The following is a 24,643-nucleotide window of genomic DNA, read 5'->3' on the forward strand; positions in this document are numbered from 1 at the left end:
ATCATGAAACAAATTGACGTGCATATGTATGATATCATGTATGATGTATGTGTGAAGTTTGATTGTGATTGGTCCAGGCATTTCTAAGATACAGGTCCGGACGCACGCACAGACGCACGCACGGAGGTCAAAACATAAGTCCCCGTTTTCGGACTGCGTCCGAACGGGGACTAACAAGCGACAACAAGCAAACACAACTAAACTAACTGCACCAACCAACGTATTTTGCAAATAATTTCAAATGACTGGGGTGCAATCTACACTAACGACTGACTCCAATAACAACTGCATCACATTGAGTTGACTATGACAGACAACTGGAATTATTTGCAATATTTAGAATCAGAATCCTGTCAAATTTAAAAGTTCTCGAGTAATTCTTGATTATCATTCGCTCTGCTTGGCTTCCGATGTTTTTCATTCTCCCGCATATCACTAGAAGTGTTGCCAGATTTACCTCCGAATATGTACATGTTTCAATAATACATGCATCCCAGTTGATCGCAATGTCATTTTTTATCTTGTAATAACCAGGCAGCTTCGTACAACATGTCTAAATTATTATTGGTAGTACTAGAGTCATGTTGTGTTGATAATGCTGTCACCTGATCAACACGCTCAGTCTCTGCAATGTCTAGCGATTTATTTTTTAGTCCAGGCATAGACATATCAATTGGCATGTCGTTCGAACACTGGTCATCTGACTCAGTTTTATCAAAACATGAAAAAACGCTTTCACTTTTATATTGTATTTGTGTCTTGGTCGGGTTATAACATGTACTCCGTGACAACTCGTTAACGGCGTTGTTAGAAAGTTCGGTAAGTCTTGAATGTTGACTTCGGTTTGGATTGGTCTCGAAATATTGACGAAGAGGACGATTGAATGTACTGAAATCAACGTTGTCATGGTGAATACTAGTGTGTACACAAGAAGGTTGTGACGTGACAAGCTCGTCGTTGATCCGGGTTGTTCCAGGGCCATAGACTGTATTGGCAAATCCGGATTTCGGTTAACAAGACTCAGATGACTGAGACAATAATTGACTGGTGAATGATTCAGTAATATGCCTATATTTTGTTACAGGAATCTCTGGACTGACCCTGTTTCGTGCTGCGTGTTGGTTGAAGGAAGGCGTCAAGTCGACAGGAGCCTCATCACTCAGAATGGTACATGACGGGTTCTCATATTTCCTGCCAGTGGCAGTAACGGTGTCTTGTTTTGTCTGTAGTGGCGACGCCACTGTGACGTCGAAAGCCGAACCCGGGACAGAATCGTGTTCGTTGCGAAGAGTTTGTTTGCAAATGTTTTGAAGGTATTCAAACTTTGTTGAATCCCAAGTTTCAACATCAAGTCGTCTTGTTCCTTTTCTACTTTGCTACTGTGATTTTTTTCTGCCGACATTTCGCCGATGTTTTAACTTGCAGTATTGTCACCCATGTAGTGTGTAATACCGGTATCTGTATTTACCGTGAATTCAGTGGCTTCTAGCCAAGTAACTAACACCTTTCATTTTCCAGAGGTCTATTACTTTTTCTCTGTTTTGCGCTTGAATGTCTTTTTTGTTCATTTTCTCCCGTTTTTTGATTGTCAAATTCACAGATTAATTCTTGTAGATCAATCGGGTCACCCAGAAGTCTTCCTTTTAACATTGTTTCAAGTTTTCTACTGTCCGTATTGACTTCCAACCATTTTAACTGGCTCCCAGTTGTCAGATATTTGTCTGTGTCACTGGCAATGAGTTGTTGTCTCATTTTTGCAGCAAATATGTTCCGGGTAGTCAAGATATTTTTTTCCAACTTTTCAAGTTCTAGATTTTTATCCTTACTTTTTCTTTTTCGTGACTTTATTTGACTTCTTAATTTACTCATTTTCTGTCTTTCGTTTCGGTGTTCACTCCTGGTCACGTCTTTACAAAACGCAGCACTTTCACACTTGGGATAAGTACAGTAAAGTACGTTATGTCCCAGGCGCTGATGACATTTGCTACATGCTGGTCCACGGATATTAGTATGTAATGGCGACGTTGGCTGGAATGACTCTTCTAGACACTGTAACTGTTTCTCAAGTCTTTCTGTTTCATTCTGATTATTGTCAATGTCTTCCAATAAATCTTCTCTCATTTTCTCGGTCAGAGACAGGTATTTTAAAGTTGAACCACCTACGTTAATAGCATCCGGTCGGATGCTACTTTGTGTCTTTTGCCTGGTAGTTTGCCGATTTTTTCTAACTTGATCTCGCTCAGTATCGTCAATGCGACGTTTTGATTTCTTGCTACTGGTAAAATTACTATGAGTCTCAGAAAGTTCAACATTGTGCTTACGAATAATAACCTTTGGAGATGAGTTTAACCCTTTTCCGGTCAAGTCGGTGAAAAACCGCCGTCAATATGGGTATGCTAGAATTTCCCACTCCAGCTAGCTAACTGGTTAAGTCGTTGAAAAACGGCCTGTTATTTAGGTTGCTCAGACGGTCAAGCGTTTATAATACGTTGTACGGAACCTGATATTTTACACTTGCGAAATTATGGAGGGAGAGAATTTTTTTTCGATTACGCCAAGTCAAATAAATTAACCAAGTAATAAAGAATGTAATTCTATACACTTGTCTGCTCATTTCACTATTTTACCGTCACAACGCGACGTTTGCGACGACGTAAAAAAACCGCCTTGACCACATTGCAAACTGCAGCATTACAACCGTATTTGAACGACACGATTCACGGTTATAACGGTAGTAACATATTTTGACCAGCTTGGCAAATAGTCCCGGCACTTAGAATGAATAGCATAACGGATTCCAACAGCTGAGCTTGGAATGTCGGCAATCACCAACGTAAAATGACCGGGACAGCTGGTGGGAAATATTAAAGTCCACGTGATTTCACCGTCTGAGCTAGCATATGCAATTTTATGTGTATGCAAATTGCAACCAATCTGTGTTCAAAAAAATAACATATTTATTTACATAACAATAAATATTCAAATTGTGGGGAGATGCAGTCTTGTGGACATCTGGTCGTTCAGTATAAATATGGCCGAAGAAAGTGAGATAAAGCCCAGACTCGCTGTGTGCCTCCTTTCCGACACATACGTTAATATGCCGTCCTATACAGATAGAAAGTGTTTTATGAAGGCAAGAAGGAAACTGAAGAAAACGCGTCAATCGTGCAGTGGCACGGGGAGTGATAAGTTTGACATTGACACGACAGATTTTTCACCAGCAAAGCGTGGAAAAAGAAAGAAATCCAAAGCAAAGGAAACATTTGACGTCGGTGAGTTACCAGCCGAGCGTACCACGGACACCAGTGATAATAGTCCACTCAAGAAAAGGCGTAAAAAGAATAAGAACAAACGCAAGTCGGAGACTGTCTCCTCTGTCAACGAACATGCGATTACAGAAGAAAGCTGTTTGAAGGACTGCAGGGGCAAACCAGGAGGCAAACGTAAATCGAAGACGAACCGTAAAGTGGTTGAATCGCCAGCTGCCGACAAAGCAGATGCCGAAGAAACGGAAGTTGGTCACGCTGAAATACAACGTGCCGTCGAAGATGTGATACAATTTTTGCAAGACAATGTTTGCGATTCGGAACCGTCGACATCCGCCACAACTGCCAACGCAGAAAAGCAGGGGCCTGAACATATCGACCCAGCGAGTACGCAACAAAACGTCGATGTCACCAAAGAAATGGTACAAGAAAATGTATGCGGTACAGAACAATCAACACTTGCGAGTTTCCCCGAAAAACAAACTATTAAAAAACGTGTTGTGTATGCACACGCATCGCCAATGGACACGCGTGATGATGAACTTGTATTGGACGAAAAAACGGGTGAGCTACGACACAAAATACCAGATGATTTCATAGTTGCAACTGACGACGATACAGATTCAGAAATCGATGAAGATCGTGCTGAGAATGACGATTTTTTAGAGCAACGTTACCCACCTGTACTCGATAGCGACATTGAAATTGAATCCGACACAGAAATTGGTGCTACATTCGATTATGTTGCCTCCGGCACTGGTGAATGGAGAATGGCCACGGAGGAAGACGGCGATATATTTACTATTCCAGTTTTTGAACCCGAACCTGGACCAACTTTCGAACTGCCTTCATATGCTCGTGAGGTGGAATATTTCTACAAATTTATCCCACCAGAACTGATAGAACTGGCTTCTACCGAGACTAATAAATACGCCAAATATCATCAAAAATGCATTGCAAAAAAATTAAATGCCCGCTGGCGTAATACAAATTTCATTGAAATGCAAGCATTCTTTGGTGTGATGATATGTATGGGTGTTGATCACAAATCAGCAATCGACGATTATTGGTCGAGTGACCCCTTTCTGCAGAACATGGGAATTGCATCAGTAATGACTCGGGCCAGATTTCAAATGCTAATGCGTTATTTTCATTTAGCTGATCCAGTAAATGACCCACGGCGGGATCCTGACATTGAACGTCGCCGTCAACGATCAGAGGCCGACCCGTTGTATAAAATCAACCCGTGGCTGAAACCCGTACTCGAAAATTGTTGGCGATACTACCAGATGGGACAGGAAATTTCGATTGATGAGGGTATGATTAGATTCAAGGGACGGTCCAAGTTTAAGCAGAGATTGCCCCACAAACCCGACCGTGATGGCTTCAAAATATGGCAGGTGTGCGACTCGACAACGTCTTACATTGCAAACTTTGAACCATATTTGGGGGTGAAATATAAAACTACAATTGAGGGGAGAAAGAAAGAAACTGGGACAATCAAGAAGACAACACACCGGTTGCTACAGCCCTTCACAGAAAAAAACCATATTCTTTTCTGTGATTCGCTTTTTACGTCAGTTAACACAGCCCTTGAATTACAAGACAAGAAAGTGTACATGGTCGGTAGTTTTAGCAGACGAAATCGGAAAACCATGCCGCCGCAATTAATTCCTGAAGGGAAAAGCAAGAAGCTGAAATTGAAAATTGGTGAAATGAAAGCAGCAACTAGACCGGACGACACTATCAATATTACTGCATACCAGGATGACAGCGCGCAAATATTGATTTTAAATACAGTCTATCCCCCACTGGCTACGTCGGCAGAAGCAGTAGATGACGAGAGACACGTGCCTGTATCGTTACAATGTTACAGACATCACATGGGTGGCGTGGATCGTTCTAACCAAAGGCGAAAATACTATCACACGGGCAGAAAAAACAATCGTTGGTGGATCTACATGGCCTGTTACCTCATAGATGTTGCATTGGTCAATGCTTATGAATGTTTCAAGGCATTGAATCGCACGACTAAAGTAACGCACAAATTCTTCAATATCCGCACAGGTAAACAACTGATTGGTGGACACTCGAGTAGAATTCAAAAATCCATAAGAGAAGTTGGCTCTCTTCCAAGTAACACGTCATTTATTCGTAGTGAAAACATGGATTCGCACGAAATATGCAGACTATCCGGGCGTCAAAAATCGTGTAAGCAGTGCAGCAAGGACGGGAGAAAAACTGCGAGTGGCCGATTATCAGAAACATCAAAAGGATGCCCAATTTGTAAAGTTCACCTTCACGCGGGCGAATGTTTTGCTGCTTTTCATCACAACATGGCACTGAGGGGAAAACGCACCGTGGGAACACAAACGCGAAGTACAGAAGAGCAGCCCTCGACATCAGGCAGACGCATGGGAGCAGCCCGCCGGGGTGGACGACTAAGAAAGGCGTACAACAAATAAATTTGGGACTTATTACAGCGTCACGAACTGTACAATAGTTTGAGTTGGTGAAAATACGTTATCGTTAATTTAGTTTCATGCTCAGTCGGTATTTATACGTTTTAATGTCAGGATAGTTCATCGGGTCTAGTCGGTGGAAATACGTTTCTGCGTGAGTATATATACACGCCAAGTCCCTGCAGTTACGTTCTCGCTAGTTCGTTTTATTTCAAGTCGTTAAATATACGTTGAAATATTTAGTTGGTTAATGTGGTCATGTCGGTGAATATACGTTGCCGTGTGAAGGTAACCCCGATCAAGTCGTTGCAATTACGTTCTCGTTCGTTTCAGTCTCAGTTTGAGTCGTTAAATATACGTTGTAAGTGTGGACTTACTCATACGGTCAAGTCGGTTAATATACGTTAGAGCTTGAATATAACATCAGTTAAGTCACGGAAAGTACGTTGTAATATGTTACACATGTAGTTCAAGTCGTTGAATATACGTTGCAATTTGAAATGTACGCTAACGGGTCCAGTACGTCAAACACGTTTTCCCCCGTACATGTCCCAAATATCCCCATACTCACGCGTTTTTTTTCTTCTTACTTCGAACTTGCATTCATGTAGTGACCTTGTACTTGCTTGTAATGTGTTTTCAATTAAGCAATATTTATTTCAATGTTTAACACGTGTTTATTGAGACTGTACAAAGGGCAAAACATCGTTACTTAACGACAGTAAAAAATGTGTATTGAAATAAAACGGTGATTTTTTTTTATACGAGAAATTGTTGTCCATGGTGGTAATGAAGTGTGTATGCAAACAGATTGCAAAAAATGTGAAAACTGTGGTTGATACAGTCTGTTAACTAAGGCCTATTTTTGCAAAAATGTCTGGCAGGATAGCATACACAGATGCTGGCTACTGGAGTGCATTGAATCATGACCGTTTTTCAACGACTTAACCTGATAGCGTGAAACTCCCCTGACCGGAAAAGGGTTAACGTTACACGTTTATCGACAGCTAGGGTTGGCTTGTCTGCTTTCAGTGGAGTTCTCAGTTTTGCTGCTTCGTGCAAAATTAGACTGTGTGTCCCGGTGGTATTTCTGGTAAGAAATCATAATTATCATCCTCAGTTATCCGAGCCAGCGCCCGAACACTTGTATATCCGGCCGTCCTCAGTGTCGATACATACTTTAGGAGTTCAACATCAATGTCACTTAACCACAATTCCAGTTGACTTTCGCTTGAAGGACTGTTGCCGTAACTCGCCATGATGACATCGAGAAAAAAGTCTCGGACGACTGATTATAGAAATACGCGCTATAGTATTTGATTGGTTGAATTTGGAGGTCATGTCGGGTCAATGGGCGTAACTTCGTGACGTTGGAGGGCGTGGTTTACACTTATTTTTTTGGCGCGTCGACTTTTCGTTTGAAAAGTTGGATGACAGCCAGTGATTCGTTGCGTGACAGCCAATCGATTCATCCGGCCTGGCAGTTGTGCAGTAGGGGCGACTCAGAGGCTGAAAAAACAGTTCAGTGGTTTCAGCAGTAATAAAAATACATAGGGGGCGCTGTCTACAAACAGGTAAATAGGGTGTTGCACAATAATCGAATCGGAGAGCTGAACATAAGTATTACAACACACTCCATGTATTTTTTAAAAATAGAATACAATGTGTCTTAATGTGATGCGTCTAAAAAGATCACAAACAATTAGAGAAATTCCGGGGAGAAATGACACATGTCGTTGTCGAAAATGCGGTCGACTCACCATCAATTGTTCACCGGATAATGGCGGAAAAGACGGTCTTTTGTTGGGCGTCTCCTCCGTTTCCATGTCTTCCAGTTTCCTTTTTTCTTTTTTACCCGTTTTAGATGAACTGTCCTTGTCTTTGTGCGCACGGGACTGCATTTCGCCTTTCGATCTTTCGAGCACGTTTTTCTCTGCCATCTTGTCCTTTAGAATCCCTAACTCATGGGAAATGAAGAGGTATTTAAACTGATGAAGCTAAGTGGTTTCACAAACAACATGTCCGACGATAAGGTTGCGCTAAATGAAGTTCATTTTTATGGCCTGTCGTCGCAGAGTAATGTATATGGACTTACTTATATAACTTATCCCGATGGAAATAAAAAGGCTTTGGTGGCATCTGTGAGGGGTAAAATAGTCAGCATTGAGTACCAGACGGAAAAAGGAATCGCACTAACACCGACCGCCAAAGAGGTGCACTTTACTTATATACCAGGTACTATAAGTATTAGTTTGGGATCACTGTTTGTAAACTAGTGGCGGCCATGAGGGTTTGTGTTATGGGTTAAGACAATAAAAAAGTGTGCATAATGTAATTGAAGTGGGGGAAATGTGAATACAAAAATTGTCACCGTGGCAGGCAGATGTAAATAAAATAAATTCCTCCTTCCTGGTTACAAATAGATAACCTCTTATTGTTTTTATTCACTTTTTGATATAAAGCATATTACTGGAACTTGCTTTTTGTATTTTGTTGAGGTTTAATTATGTTTTCCTATGCTAATTACATATAAATTGTTATTATTATTTATAACAATAACTAAAAATATTAATGCACAGTTGCAGGGTATGCAAATTTTGTGTGAGAGATGAAGATCCCATTGAAATTTCATGAAAGGTTATAGAATTCATGTTTTCAAAGTTCATCAGAAAGGTTTAGTTGTGGAAAGAGAAATGTACTTGAAACTATTATCGTGTTCATATATGTTTTTTGTGTCCTTTTATGCCCTTGTAACATTTACAGGACTGTAATAATAATAACAACCTTTATTGATATCATACTATCCCCTCTGGGATCTAGATTAGAATACAATAAAGAACAATAAAATACATAAGGAATAATAATAATAATAGTAAAAAAAATTAGTAAAATAAATAGTAATACTGTGAAAATATTATTATATAAATATTTTTGGTGTTATTTTGAGGCAGCAGGTGAATTGCTTTTCATGAAGTTCTCTCTTTTAGTAAAACAGTCACTGATAAACTTGGCAATTGCTTGGACAGTTTTAGAATTTTTGTTATTGAGAAATGTTCTTCAAGATATTTTTTAAGTGTAAAATCAGTTTTCAGCTGTCTGTAGGTACGAAGTTTATTTTTGTGATTAGTGCCTTTATTGTCATTATGTATTGTTTCTGTGTAGTGTTTTTTAAACATATTTTTTAGTTGTAAAAGTTGTATTGTAAGAGTTAAACACATTATGCTGGCATATACTTAAATATGGTGGAGTTTGGTCTCATCAGCATTGGTGACCATTTGCAGAGGGCATTGTAAGTGCATTGGCAAAAGTCAATTGTATTTATGTTTATATTATTTTAAAGTAGATGTTTAGGTTATATTGACCTATATATGTTAAACTCAAAATATGCTGAGTGATTGGTCCCAACAAGTTTATATTTATAACATAATACAATTGTCAATGATTACTGATTGATTCAAATACTACACAAAAGACAGAAATATGTGATCAACCAAAAACATTGACTAGCTGTGAGTCAGTGCCGTTGTTCGTATTATCCTGTAGTCACTATATTTACCCCTCATAAAAAATCCTGGTGTGAAAGTAAGAATATTGAAATATCTTTTTAATTACCAGATGTAATTTGTACTGAAGTAAGTTTTTTTTAGTGCAATTTGCATTGAAGTAAGTTTTTCTAGTGAAATTTGCACTGAAGTAAGTTTTTCTAGTTAAATTTGCACTGAAGTAAATTTTTCTAGTGAAATTTGCACTGAAGTAAGTTTTTCTAGTTAAATTTGCACTGAAGTAAGTTTTCTTGTGAAATCTGCACTGAAGTAAGTTTTTCTAGTGAAATCTGCACTGAAGTAATTTTTTCTAGTGAAATTTGCACTGAAGTAAATTTTTCTAGTGAAATTTGCACTGAAGTAAATTTTTCTAGTTAAATTTGCACTGAAGTAAGTTTTCTTGTGAAATCTGCACTGAAGTAAGTTTTTCTAGTGAAATCTGCACTGAAGTAATTTTTTCTAGTGAAATTTGCACTGAAGTAAATTTTTCTAGTGAAATTTGCACTGAAGTAAATTTCTGTAGTGAAATTTGCATTGAAATAAATTTCTCTAGTGAAATTTGCACTGAAGTAAATTTTTCTAGTGAAATTTGCACTGAAGTAAATTTTTCTAGTTAAATTTGCACTGAAGTAAGTTTTCTTGTGAAATCTGCACTGAAGTAAGTTTTTCTAGTGAAATCTGCACTGAAGTAATTTTTTCTAGTGAAATTTGCACTGAAGTAAATTTTTCTAGTGAAATTTGCACTGAAGTAAATTTCTGTAGTGAAATTTGCATTGAAATAAATTTCTCTAGTGAAATTTGCATTGAAGTAAGTTTTTCTAGTTAAATTTGCACTGAAGTAAGTTTTCTAGTGAAGTCTGCACTGAAGTAAGTTTTCTAGTGAAATTTGCACTGAAGTAAGTTTTTCTAGTGAAATTTGCACAGAAGTAAATTTTTCCAGTGAAATTTGCACTGAAGTAAGTTTTTCTAGTGAAATTTGCACTGAAGTAAGTTTTCTAGTAAAATTTGCACTGAAGTAAGTTTTCTAGTTAAATTTGCACTGAAGTAAATTTTTCTAGTGAAATTTGCATTGAAGTAGGTTTTTCTAGTGAAATTTGCACTAAAGTAAGTTTTCTAGTGAAATTTGCACTGAAGTAAATTTTTCTAGTGAAATTTGCACTGAAGTAAATTTTTCTAGTGAAATTTGCACAGAAGTAAATTTTTCTAGTGAAATTTGCACTGAAGTAAGTTTTCTAGTGAAATCTGCACTGAAGTAAGTTTTTCTAGTGAAATGTGCACAGAAGTAAGTTTTCTAGTGAAATCTGCACTGAAACAAGTTTTTCTAGTGAAATTTGCACTGAAGTAAGTTTTCTAGTGAAATCTGCACTGAAGTAAGTTTTCTAGTGAAATTTGCACAGAAGTAAATTTTTCTAGTGAAATTTGCATTGAAATAAATTTCTCTAGTGAAATTTGCATTGAAGTAAGTTTTTCTAGTTAAATTTGCACTGAAGTAAGTTTTCTTGTGAAATCTGCACTGAAGTAAGTTTTTCTAGTGAAATCTGCACTGAAGTAATTTTTTCTAGTGAAATTTGCACTGAAGTAAATTTTTCTAGTGAAATTTGCACTGAAGTAAATTTCTGTAGTGAAATTTGCATTGAAATAAATTTCTCTAGTGAAATTTGCATTGAAGTAAGTTTTTCTAGTTAAATTTGCACTGAAGTAAGTTTTCTAGTGAAATTTGCACTGAAGTAAGTTTTCTAGTGAAATCTGCACTGAAGTAAGTTTTTCTAGTGAAATTTGCACAGAAGTAAATTTTTCTAGTGAAATTTGCACAGAAATAAGTTTTTCTAGTGAAATTTGCACTGAAGTAAGTTTTCTAGTGAAATCTGCACTGAAGTAAGTTTTCTAGTGAAATCTGCACTGAAGTAAGTTTTTCTAGTGAAATTTGCACAGAAGTAAATTTTTCTAGTGAAATCTGCACTGAAGTAAGTTTTTCTAGTGAAATTTGCACAGAAGTAAATTTTTCTAGTGAAATTTGCACTGAAATAAGTTTTCTAGTGAAATCTGCACTGAAGTAAGTTTTCTAGTGAAATCTGCACTGAAGTAAGTTTTTCTAGTGAAATTTGCACAGAAGTAAATTTTTCTAGTGAAATTTGAACTGAAGTAAGTTTTCTAGTGAAATCTGCACTGAAGTAAGTTTTTCTAGTGAAATTTGCACAGAAGTAAATTTTTCTAGTGAAATTTGCACTGAAATAAGTTTTCTAGTGAAATCTGCACTGAAGTAAGTTTTCTAGTGAAATCTGCACTGAAGTAAGTTTTTCTAGTGAAATTTGCACAGAAGTAAATTTTTCTAGTGAAATTTGAACTGAAGTAAGTTTTCTAGTGAAATTTGCACTGAAGTAAGTTTTCTAGTGAAATCTGCACTGAAGTAAGTTTTTCTAGTGAAATTTGCACAGAAGTAAATTTTTCTAGTGAAATTTGCACAGAAGTAAGTTTTCTAGTGAAATCTGCACTGAAATAAGTTTTTCTAGTGAAATTTGCACTGAAGTAAGTTTTCTAGTGAAATCTGCACTGAAGTAAGTTTTTCTAGTGAAATTTGCACTGAAGTAAATTTTTCTAGTGAAATTTGCACTGAAGTAAGTTTTCTAGTGAAATCTGCACTGAAGTAAGTTTTTCTAGTGAAATTTGCACTGAAGTAAATTTTTCTAGTGAAATTTGCACTGAAGTAAGTTTTCTAGTGAAATCTGCACTGAAGTAAGTTTTCTAGTGAAATCTGCACTGAAGTAAGTTTTTCTAGTGAAATTTGCACTGAAGTAAGTTTTCTAGTGAAATCTGCACTGAAATAAGTTTTTCTAGTGAAATCTGCACTGAAGTAAGTTTTTCTAGTGAAATTTGCACTGAAGTAAATTTTTCTAGTGAAATTTGCACTGAAGTAAGTTTTCTAGTGAAATTTGCACTGAAGTAAGTTTTTCTAGTGAAATTTCCACTGAAGTAAGTTTTCTAGTGAAATCTGCACTGAAGTAAGTTTTTCTAGTGAAATTTGCACAGAAGTAAATTTTTCTAGTGAAATTTGCACAGAAGTAAATTTTTCTAGTGAAATTTGCACTGAAGTAAGTTTTCTAGTGAAATCTGCACTGAAGTAAGTTTTTCTAGTGAAATTTGCACTGAAGTAAGTTTTCTAGTGAAAGTTGTACTGACGTAAGTTTTTCTAGTGAAATCTGCACTGAAGTAAGTTTTTCTAGTGAAATTTGCACTGAAGTAAGTTTTCTAGTGAAATTTGCACTGAAGTAAGTTTTCTAGTGAAATTTGCACTGAAGTAAGTTTTCTAGTGAAATTTGCACTGAAGTAAGTTTTTCTAGTGAAATTTGCACTGAAGTAAATTTTTCTAGTGAAATTTGCACAGAAGTAAGTTTTCTAGTGAAATCTGCACTGAAGTAAATTTTTCTAGTGAAATTTGCACAGAAGTAAGTTTTCTAGTGAAATTTGCACTGAAGTAAGTTTTCTAGTGAAATCTGCACTGAAGTAAGTTTTTCTAGTGAAATTTGCACTGAAGTAAATTTTTCTAGTGAAAGCATGAGATCTTCATCACATGTCATTGTACATTAATCTCTAATATCTAGTTAAATCTGGTGAAGATGATTGTAATTTTGAAATGATTGAAATGTTGTTCAATCAACAATAGGTATGTTCAAATGAGCATCCCGAAAACAAATCACAACCTCTCACCTAAATTTGAATTTACATTTACAAATATTCACAAAAATTAACAGTTAACAACATCCATTATAAGAGTGTGTTAAGAACCCATATTTGTTTTGTTTTTAGGGGATGCTGAGATTGTATCAATAGATGTTTACAACAGATTACCACCAGGCAAAGGTCTTGTTGCTGGAATCTCTTTTATTAAGGTACATGAAGCAAAGTTCATAACTGTGATTGTCTTAACACTATTTCCTGGCAAAAAGGGGCGGGGATTTGGATGGATACCTGTATGTTGGGTTAGTAAGTTGGCTCATTCAGATTTTGTTAACGAAAGACAAAAATCAATATCACTCTGTGTTTTTAAAGTTGTTCTCAGATCATATTGAGATAATCATGTGAAATATTTGGAGGTAAAAATTTGCATGAATTGTGGGAAATATTTAATGATTCATCTGGATACTTATACTGAATTATTGGGGCCCACAGTAATTCAGAAAAAAAGTGAATCTTTGTGATTCTGTGTTCAACTGCTTAAAAGCATTTTAGTTCTTATTTGTTATGCAATTTGTGCATATAAATTACACATTGTGTACGTCTTGTAGGTATCAGTAGGTGTATATGTACGATTCATCTTCTTTTAATCACAGGATGCTGGAAACAATCCTACAAAGTTTTTGAATATTTATTCAGCATGGGAACCAGGAACTGAGTATAACTTGGATAATATAGCAGGTAAGTATTTCTCTCTTTTTAGCTCCGCTGTCGACTTTGTCGAGCAGAGCTTATCGTATGAGTGATTGTCCGGTGTCCGTCGTCCGTGTCAATGTTTTACTTTTTCAACTTCTTCTTGAAAACTACAAGCCTGAATGCTTTGATACTTGGTGTATATGTACCTTGGGTAGACCTCTTTCAAATTTGTTCATTTCATGATCATATCTTCAATTCTCTGATTTTGGTGAATATTTTTGTCATTTTTAACAAAAAGTGATATTTTCGACTTCTTGTTAAAAACCACAAGTCCAATTGCTTTGATATTACATATATAGGTACTACATGTGGATGTCTCTCAGATTTGTTCATTTTGTAATGATATCTTCAATTCTCTAATTTTGGTGGATATTTTTGTCATTTTTGGTAAAAAGTGATATTTTCGACTTCTTGTTAAAAACAACAAGTCTAATTGCTTTGATATTACATATATAGGTACTACATGTGGACCACTCTCAAATTTGTTCATTTCATGATGATATATTTTTGGTAAAAAGTAATATTTTCTTCTTGTTAAAAACCACAATCATTTATGGTCAAAAATTATATTTTTGAATTCTTGTTGAAAACAGCAAGTCCCATTGCATTGATACTATGCATATTGTTCATTTTCTAATGATATCTTCTGTTCTTTAATTGAAATGTGCTAACAGCGGAGCTAACTCAGCCGAGAGGCTGCTTGTTTGTTGATCCTGTCTATACAACTATCAAGGTGTCTCTGTCCCAATGCATTTGTACTTCGTCATAGACCGTCACATTGTGACGTCATATGTTGACATTGCTGCCAACCAGCATGTGAATGTATTATAACAAATTCCCCACATTGATCACCAATAGCCTGCAATCTGCCACTGTGACAACGTTGTCTTTATTACAGGGATACATACATGTATATTCAATAACAACATCTGTGAACAATGCTGTTATTTTATCTTCCTGTTCTTGCCAATCAGTTACTACGCACACAAAAACATGTGATAATACTTTGTACAGTGTACTGTGCATGACAAATATTGTGTGCAAATCTTGTTGATAAATGTATAACTATTCACCCTAACTACCGCTACCGCTAAGATGCTATGGGAAAAAAAACATGACCTTAAACTTTTTTTGGAAACTCCGGAAAATGAAACAAAAAATAACAGAAGTCTCTGACATATGACAGTTTCATTAGTTGTATATATGGTAATACACGGACGACACAATGTGTTCCCACATGAGCACCCCTACATGTTTACCCCCCCCCCCCCCATTCATCAAGCTGTATTTATGAACCTTGAAAGATCACATGTATAATTTGTCATTTCTGCACTGTATCTAATAAATTGATATCTCTTTTTTTTTATTTTTACAGAGTGTTGTGATAATTTAGAACTGGATTTCATTCCATATATGTTATATCATACAGAGTAAGTATTTTTAAAACATTGAAAATTAACCCAAGATTTTTGTGTCTTTCAAAATAGAAACAAAGCAAAATTGAACCAATGCTTTGACATTAAAATGATTGTTCCACTCAGTGGTAGTAGTAAACACTATAAAGTGTTCAACTGCTCAAAGTGTTCATGACAGGATTGTTCAACTCAGTTATAGTAGTAAACACTATAAAGTGTTCAACTGCCGAAAGTGTTCATAACAGGATTGTTCCACTCAGTTATAGTAGTAAACACTATAAAGTGTTCAACTGCCGAAAGTGTTCATAACAGGATTGTTCCACTCAGTTATAGTAGTAAACACTATAAAGTGTTCAACTGCCGAAAGTGTTCATGTCAGGATTGTTCCACTCAGTGGTAGTAGTAAACACTATAAAGTGTTCAACTGCTCAAAGTGTTCATGACAGGATTGTTCCACTCAGTTATAGTAGTAAACACTATAAAGTGTTCAACTGCCGAAAGTGTTCATGTCAGGATTGTTCCACTCAATTATAGTAGTAAACACTATAAAGTGTTCAACTGCTCAAAGTGTTCATGACAGGATTGTTCCACTCAGTTATAGTAGTAAACACTATAAAGTGTTCAACTGCCGAAAGTGTTCATGACAGGATTGTTCCACTCAGTTATAGTAGTAAACACTATAAAGTGTTCAACTGTTCAAAGTGTTCATGACAGGATTGTTTCACTCAGTTGTAGTAGTAAACACTATAAAGTGTTCAACTGCTGCAAGTGTTCATGACGTGAGGGCATTGACATTGTGATGACACAGAGTATTTATTCATTTCAGATTATATCAGGATGGTGTATGGGAAAGAGTATTCTTGTTGAGTGGCAGTGATAAACAAGTACATATATTTCGAGAGGTAAAATAAAAAAATAATTGGTCCTAAATACAATTTTTTAAATTTTTTCTTACAATTCAACTGTTTGAGAAATGCTAATGTTGGATAATGTTTATGGTAGGTTGCTGTATTTTTAGTCTTAACATATGTAGTAAAATGAGCCGTGAATTTAAATCACTAGTTATGGTGTTTGAATTTGACTGATGTATTTCTTATCTGGAATATTTAAAATCTTGACATGGATAAATGTCCAAAGCTGCTGAAAATTCAATCACTGCTGATTGGCCATTGCCCATGGTTTGGGGTTGGCCATTGGGTCTGTAGTTTGGGATTGGCCATTGGGTCTATGGTTTGGGATTGGCCATTGGGTCTATGGTTTGGGATTGTCCATTTGGTCTATGGTTTGGGGTTAGCCATTGGGTTTATGGTTTGGTATTGGCCATTCGGTCTATGGTTTAGGATTGGCCATTTGGTCTATGGTTTGGTGTTGGCCATTTGGTCTATGGTTTGGTGTTGGCCATTTGGTCTATGGTTTGGGATTGACCATTTGGTCTATGGTTAAGGATTGACCATTTGGTCTATGGTTTGGGATTGGCCATTGGGTCTATGGTTTGGGATTGGCCATTGGGTCTATGGTTTGGGATTGGCCATTGGGTCTATAGTTTGGGATTGGCCATTTGGTCTATGGTTTGGGGTTTGCCATTGGGTCCATGGTTTGGGGTTGGCTATTGGGTCTATGATTTGGGGTTGGCCATTTGGTCTATGGTTTGGGATTGGCCATTGGGTCTATGGTTTGGGATTGGCCATTGGGTCTATGGTTTGGGATTGGCCATTGGGTCTATAGTTTGGGATTGGCCATTTGGTCTATGGTTTGGGGTTTGCCATTGGGTCCATGGTTTGGGGTTGGCTATTGGGTCTATGATTTGGGGTTGGCCATTTGGTCTATGGTTTGGGATTGGCCATTGGGTCTATGGTTTGGGATTGGCCATTGGGTCTATGGTTTGGGATTGGCCATTGGGTCTATAGTTTGGGGTTGGCCATTGGGTCTATGGTTTGGGATTGGCCATTGGGTCTATGGTTTGGGATTGGTCATTGGGCCTATGTTTTGGAGTTTGTCATACAGTCTATGTTTTGGGGTTGACAATACGGCCTATGGTTTTGGGTTGGCCATTGGGTCTATGGTTTGGGATTGACCATTGGGTCTATGGTTTGGGATTGGCCATTGGGTCTATGGTTTTTGATTGGTCATTGGGCCTATGTTTTGGAGTTGGTCATACAGTCTATGTTTTGGGGTTGACAATACGGTCTATGGTTTGGGGTTGGCCATTGGGTCTATAGTTTGGGGTTGGCCATTGAGTCTATGGTTTGGGGTTGGCCATTGGGTCTATTGTTTGGGGTTGGCTATTGGGTTTATGGTTGGCTATTGGGTCTATGGTTTGGGGTCGGCCATTGGGTCTATGGTTTGGGGTCGGCCATTGGGTCTATGGTTTGGGGTTGGCCATTGAGTCTTTGGTTTGGGGTTGGCCATTGAGTCTTTGGTTTGGGGTTGGCCATTGAGTCTTTGGTTTGGGGTTGGCCATTGGGTCTATTGTTTGGGGTTGGCTATTGGGTTTATGGTTGGCTATTGGGTCTATGGTTTGGGGTCGGCCATTGGGTCTATGGTTTTGGGTTGATTATTGGGTCTATTGTTTGGGGTTGGCCATTGAGTCTATGGTTTGGGGTTGGCCAATGGGTCTATTGTTTGGGGTTGGCCAATGGGTCTATTGTTTGGGGTTGGCTATTGGTTTATGGTTGGCTATTGGGTCTATGGTTTGGGGTTGGCCAATTGGTCTATTGTTTGGGGTTGGCCATTGGGTCTATTGTTTGGGGTTGGCCAATGGGTCTATTGTTTGGGGTTGGCCATTGGGTCTATGGTTTGGGGTTGGCCATTGGGTCTATTGTTTGGGGTTGGCCAATGGGTCTATTGTTTGGGGTTGGCTATTGGGTTTATGGTTGGCTATTGGGTCTATGGTTTGGGGTTGGCCATTAAGTCTATGGTTTGGGGTTGGCCATTGGGTCTATGGATTGGTGTTGACCATTGGGTCTATGGTTTGGTGTTGGCCATTGGGTCTATGGTTTGGTGTTGGCCATTTGGTCTATGGTTTGGTGTTGGCTATTCAGTCTATGGTTTTTGGTTGGCCAATGGGTTCGTGGTGTGGGGTTGGCCATTGGGACTATTGTATGGGATTGGCCATTGGGCCTATAACACCTTAATTTTTCGATAATTTCTTATTTTTAAAATCTGGACAAAATTTCCGACCTGATCTGGATCAAAACTTTGAGTAAAGTGATGTAATTTTGATGTTGAATTCAAAACAGATGATTCTTTTCATTGACACAATTGTTTTCTTTTTTTGTATAATGTTTCATGTTGTTGCTAATTAGTATATTTACTTGACCTTTCATTTTTGTTTACACTGATATTTGTTCTTTCATGATAATGACATTGCTGACTAACCAAGTTCTTTGGGGTGAAATAGAAATGATACAGTGCTTGTTCTCAAGAACATTCTCTAGATCCACATTTCACATATTGAAGTGGGCCTTCATTTCGCTGCCCAAATAAACAACAGATTAACTCATATAAATGTTAGAGGGCGCTGTCACTTGTCTGTGAAAGTAGCATCTTGTTTGACATCTTATTGTGTCTTTTTTTTAAAGGATAAATGTCTGTCATTAAAATTCTCAGAAGTCCATGAAGACAATTTTTTTCCTGAATTTCAAGATCTTCCTAGCAAGTAAGTGGGTATTGTCATTTCTAGGTATATTGATTATACTATGTAATTTCAGCTGTTCTTTCTAATCGATTAATTTTATTTCCAGTGTTCTATGGATTGATGTGAAACATATCATGAATAATAGGAGGCTAACTGCAATTGGATGTGAGAATGGATATGCTAGAATTGCATTAGTAGACACCAAGAATAATTCAGGTATGTATATGTGTGATATTTTTAAAAATAATTTAAAAAAAACAGTTATCATGCAGAAAACAGTATGGTGTGATAACACAGTAGGCAAATATTGAATTTGTCTGGGATTAGGTTTTATTGTAAGGATTGATATGACAAGGGTGACATAACTTTGAGATCTACATACAGTGATATGTGATATATCAAGTATTTATAAGATAAGGATATGTAACTTTGATATCCATGTATGGTGATATGTGATATATCAAGGATTTATAAGACAAGGGTATGTAACTTTGATATCTATGTATGGTGATATGTGATATATCAAGAATTTATAAGATAAGGATATGCAACTTTGATATCCATGTATGGTGATATGTGATATATCAAGGATTTATAAGATAAGGATATGCAACTTTGATATCTATGTATGGTGATATGTGATATATCAAGGATTTATAAGACAAGGGTATGTAACTTTGATATCTATGTATGGTGATATGTGATATATCAAGAATTTATAAGATAAGGATATGCAACTTTGATATCCATGTATGGTGATATGTGATATATCAAGAATTTATAAGATAAGGATATGCAACTTTGATATCCATGTATGGTGATATGTGATATATCAAGGATTTATAAGACAAGGGTATGTAACTTTGATATCTATGTATGGTGATATGTGATATATCAAGAATTTATAAGATAAGGATATGCAACTTTGATATCCATGTATGGTGATATGTGATATATCAAGAATTTATAAGATAAGGATATGCAACTTTGATATCCATGTATGGTGATATGTGATATATCAAGGATTTATAAGACAAGGGTATGTAACTTTGATATCTATGTATGGTGATATGTGATATATCAAGAATTTATAAGATAAGGATATGCAACTTTGATATCCATGTATGGTGATATGTGATATATCAAGGATTTATAAGATATGGATGTGCAACTTTGATATCTATGTATGGTGATATGTGATATATCAAGAATTTATAAGATAAGGATATGCAACTTTGATATCCATGTATGGTGATATGTGATATATCAAGGATTTATAAGATAAGGATATGCAACTTTGATATCTATGTATGGTGATATGTGATATATCAAGGATTTATAAGATATGGATATGCAACTTTGATATCTATGTATGGTGATATGTGATATATCAAGAATTTATAAGATAAGGATATGCAACTTTGATATCCATGTATGGTGATATGTGATATATCAAGGATTTATAAGATATGGATGTGCAACTTTGATATCTATGTATGGTGATATGTGATATATCAAGGATTTATAAGATATGGATGTGCAACTTTGATATCTATGTATGGTGATATGTGATATATCAAGGATTTATAAGATATGGATGTGCAACTTTGATATCTATGTATGGTGATATGTGATATATCAAGGATTTATGAGATAAGGATATGTAACTTTGATATCTATGTATGGTGATATGTGATATATCAAGGATTTATAAGATATGGGTATGCAACTTTGGTATCCATGTATGGTGATATGTGATATATCAAGGATTTATAAGATATGGATGTGCAACTTTGATATCTATGTATGGTGATATGTGATATATCAAGGATTTATAAGATATGGATGTGCAACTTTGATATCTATGTATGGTGATATGTGATATATCAAGGATTTATAAGATATGGATGTGCAACTTTGATATCTATGTATGGTGATATGTGATATATCAAGGATTTATGAGATAAGGATATGTAACTTTGATATCTATGTATGGTGATATGTGATATATCAAGGATTTATAAGATATGGGTATGCAACTTTGGTATCCATGTATGGTGATATGTGATATATCATGGATTTATAAGATAAATATATATCTAGGTATATGTATGTATGTATGTATGTATGTATGTATGTATATGTTTTGTGAATAACAGAAATAGAAACAACCCAAGATGAAGACATAGAAGTTCTTTCACAGAATTACTCTTATTCATTTTAAATAATATTTCCAGAAATGTAAATTTGTCTGGTAATTAGTATGACTTTTTTAAATTGTGCAATATCTTCATTGCATATCTCACCAGAGATAAATTAATGATTCTACATAATAAGATGGTTTGTTTATATCATGTGAATCTCATTAAATGTTAATAGAAGTTAATAAGATGTGTACAGTGCAACATGATGGCGCCATAACATCAGTGCAATTGTTTAAGAGTAAAACACATCAATCAGAGACTACATTTGACAGTCTTGATCAACAAGATGATACCGAACAGGAAGATTATCATGTGTTAGTCATCAGCTCGGTGGAATCAGCAGTAGTCTACAGGTATGTCTGTCAAAGTTCAACCGAGTATAACACTTTTTACCACATGTAAAGTAGTTACTGCTACATATGGCTGTGTTTTGACAATAGCGTCACTAAGCATTATGTAATGTGAAAAACAAACAAGTACAAATAACGACAGACATATTTTTATTTATTTTTTGTGCCAGGTGACTGTTACTCAACTACTTGTATATGTATGTATTTAACAAAAATAATTTGCTGTCAAAACATTTTCTGTTTTTGTACGTCATTTTCTTATTTCTATTATTTATTTGTTTAATTATAGAAATATTTTAAAAAATGGTTTAAATGATCAGCATCTATTGCCAGGCACAGATCAATTAGACGTTATAGTGTGCTCGTGTATTGGAGATGTCGATTGGGATGGATATAATGAAATACTCCTAGGTACTTATGGACAGGTCAGTATAAGTCATATTAATTGTGATGGATATAATGAAATACTACTAGGTACTTATAGACAGGTCAGTATAAGTCATATTAATTGTGATGGATATAATGAAATACTACTAGGTACTTATGGACAGGTCAGTATAAGTCATATTAATTGTGATGGATATAATGAAATACTACTAGGTACTTATAGACAGGTCAGTATAAGTCATATTAATTGTGATGGATATAATGAAATACTACTAGGTACTTATAGACAGGTCAGTATAAGTCATATTAATTGTGATGGATATAATGAAATACTACTAGGTACTTATAGACAGGTCAGTATAAGTCATATTAATTGTGATGGATATAATGAAATACTACTAGGTACTTATGGACAGGTCAGTATAAGTCATATTAATTGTGATGGATATAATGAAATACTACTAGGTACTTATGGACAGGTCAGTATAAGTCATATTAATTGTGATGGATATAATGAAATACTACTAGGTACTTATAGACAGGTCAGTATAAGTCATATTAATTGTGATGGATATAATGAAATACTACTAGGTACTTATGGACAGGTCAGTATAAGTCATATTAATTGTGATGGATATAATGAAATACTACTAGGTACTTATGGACAGGTCAGTATAAGTCGTATTAATTGTGATGGATATAATGAAATACTACTAGGTACTTATAGACAGGTCAGTATAAGTCATATTAATTGTGATGGATATAATGAAATACTACTAGGTACTTATGGACAGGTCAGTATAAGTCGTATTAATTGTGATGGATATAATGAAATACTACTAGGTACTTATGGACAGGTCAGTATAAGTCGTATTAATTGTGATGGATATAATGACCTTGAAGTAAATTCTTGCTGTGGTAATTTAAACAAATATTGTACATTTTCAGCAACTGTTAATTTACAAATCATTGAAAGAAGAAATGAATATTGAAACTAAAGATAACAAGGATGAAGTTCAAGATTGTTTATCCTTGATATCTTCTGATTCAAAAGAGGGAAAATATAAATTGGTATTTGAGAGAATGTTTTTAGATCCAGTATTGGCAATGCAGTATATTGATATCACACATGATGGACTCAAAGAACTCATGGTTGTATCATTAAAAGGAGTTCATGTCTTCCAGGTATGTCACTTTAATGCAGACACCAACAAGAATTCTAGAATTAAAAGTGTAGCATTACTGTGATTATTACCACATTTTCACGAATCAAGGAAAATCAGTGAAATTTGTAGCCCTTAGGAGAAAGGAACTCAAATTCATCAAATTGGAAAGAATTCTAGTGTCAATAGTTAAGATTTTACCTTCTTATAGAAAACTTTTAGAAAACTTGATTTGGGACTACTGTACAATTCTTTATTTTTAGCTGGAATTAATTAATGAAAAGACTTTTTGGGTGTTTTGTGTGGATTTTTTTTCACAATTATTTTGATGAGTTGTAAATGTATAATATAAGACAAAGGTATATTTACTGGATTTTATTTTCACTGAATCATCCCTTAAGGAAAATAGTGTAAATAAAACCCAAACGAAAATAAAGTATTTGACAGTAACCATACATACATGTAAATGTGTCTTGTAAAGAGAATTTACTTATAATATAATTTACATCATATATGTGGATGATAAGTTGAGATAGAAATCTAATGAAATCCGTATTAATAACTCTTTGAACTTCATATTTTTTCATATGTACTACATTCTGCAAGATTTCACTGGTTTTGATCAAAATTGTGGACAAAATAAGCAAACTACTTTCACATTCAAAGGTTAAACTTGAAAACTACCTTCTATTTTCAGCACAATCTGCAGAAAGCAGCTGAGAAGTGCAAGAAAAAACTTGAAGAACTTCACTCAAGCAGACAAAAGGACACTGGATGAAATATAAAAAAATTACTAGAAACACTAACTTATATATGTTATCATCTAACTTTAATATTGTTTTAACCCAACATTTCAATGTAATTCGACAGTACCTTGTACTGAAACAGTTCCTGTTGTGTGTTTTCATTTTAATAAATGCATTGTATGACTTTCTAAACTTGCATTATGTACATTGTATAAATTATAAAAGCATGCATTATGTATTCATTGGAGATCTCAATACAAAGTCAAGCAGCTTGCATGAAAATCCGATTTTAATGTAATTTCTAAGATAATGGTTTATTTTTAATTAACTGAGGATGTGAATTTAGACACAGAAAAATCTGATGAAATGAAAAAACCACAAATGAAACTGTATTGATGAAATATTCCATATAAAATATTTTGAATTTCAGTTTCTAAAATTTGTAGAACTGTTTGTATTGGAGACACATGAAAAATTAATTCAAAATTACTTGTACATGAGATATTGATGGAAAAGCTGAAATAATTATGCAAATTTGATAATTATTATGCACAATTATTTACCCCAAAACTAATCAGGGATCTGCATCGCAAGTTTCATGGAAATGTGATGATTTGTAGTTGAGCTGATAAAAGCTGAAAATGAACTAATTATGCAAATTTAGTAATTAATATGTACAAATATTTACCCCAAAACAATCAATCTCTGCGTAGTCCTTGAGAATCTGTCATTGAAATGTGATGTAACTATTTGAAATATCAAGAGCTGAAAATTAATTAATTATGCAAATTAGATAATTAATATGCACTGATATTACCCTAAAAACTATCAGATCTGTGCAGTATGCTATCACATCTATGTCGCAAGTTTCATTGAAATGTGATGATTGGTACTTGTGATATCAGTGAAAAGTAATTATGCAAATTAGGTAATTAATATGCACAGATTTTACCCAAAATAATCAAATCTGCGCATTAGTTCAGAGCATCTATGTACCAAGTTTCATCAAAATCCAATGAGTGGTTCTTTAGATATCAGTGGAA

General features: G+C 35.4%; 2 protein-coding genes across 2 annotated transcripts in view; one reads left to right on the top strand and one right to left on the bottom strand.

The window, feature by feature from the left end:
- Window positions 1-7,727, bottom strand: part of LOC100369306 (RNA-binding protein PNO1-like) — a 23,296-nt gene extending 15,569 nt beyond the window's left edge. Inside the window, exon 1 of the mRNA XM_002732229.4 lies at window positions 7,489-7,727. Within this exon, the coding sequence (XP_002732275.3) occupies window positions 7,489-7,668 (180 nt within the window). The 5' untranslated portion in view covers window positions 7,669-7,727. The remainder of the gene's footprint in view (window positions 1-7,488) is intronic.
- LOC102806510 (KICSTOR complex protein kaptin-like) lies at window positions 7,645-23,792 on the top strand. Its single transcript, XM_085508009.1, has 11 exons — window positions 7,645-7,963; window positions 13,075-13,157; window positions 13,599-13,683; window positions 15,074-15,128; window positions 15,940-16,015; window positions 18,695-18,771; window positions 18,857-18,966; window positions 21,130-21,307; window positions 21,594-21,729; window positions 22,640-22,876; window positions 23,552-23,792. The coding sequence occupies exons 1-11, from the start codon at window positions 7,693-7,695 to the stop codon at window positions 23,630-23,632; spliced, it is 1,389 nt and encodes a 462-aa protein (XP_085364135.1). The 5' UTR covers window positions 7,645-7,692; the 3' UTR covers window positions 23,633-23,792.
- Window positions 23,793-24,643: the final 851 nt, after the last annotated feature.

The sequence above is a fragment of the Saccoglossus kowalevskii genome, chromosome 2 (assembly GCF_978046115.1).
Source record: "Saccoglossus kowalevskii chromosome 2, keSacKowa6.1, whole genome shotgun sequence".
NCBI lineage: Eukaryota > Metazoa > Hemichordata > Enteropneusta > Harrimaniidae > Saccoglossus > Saccoglossus kowalevskii.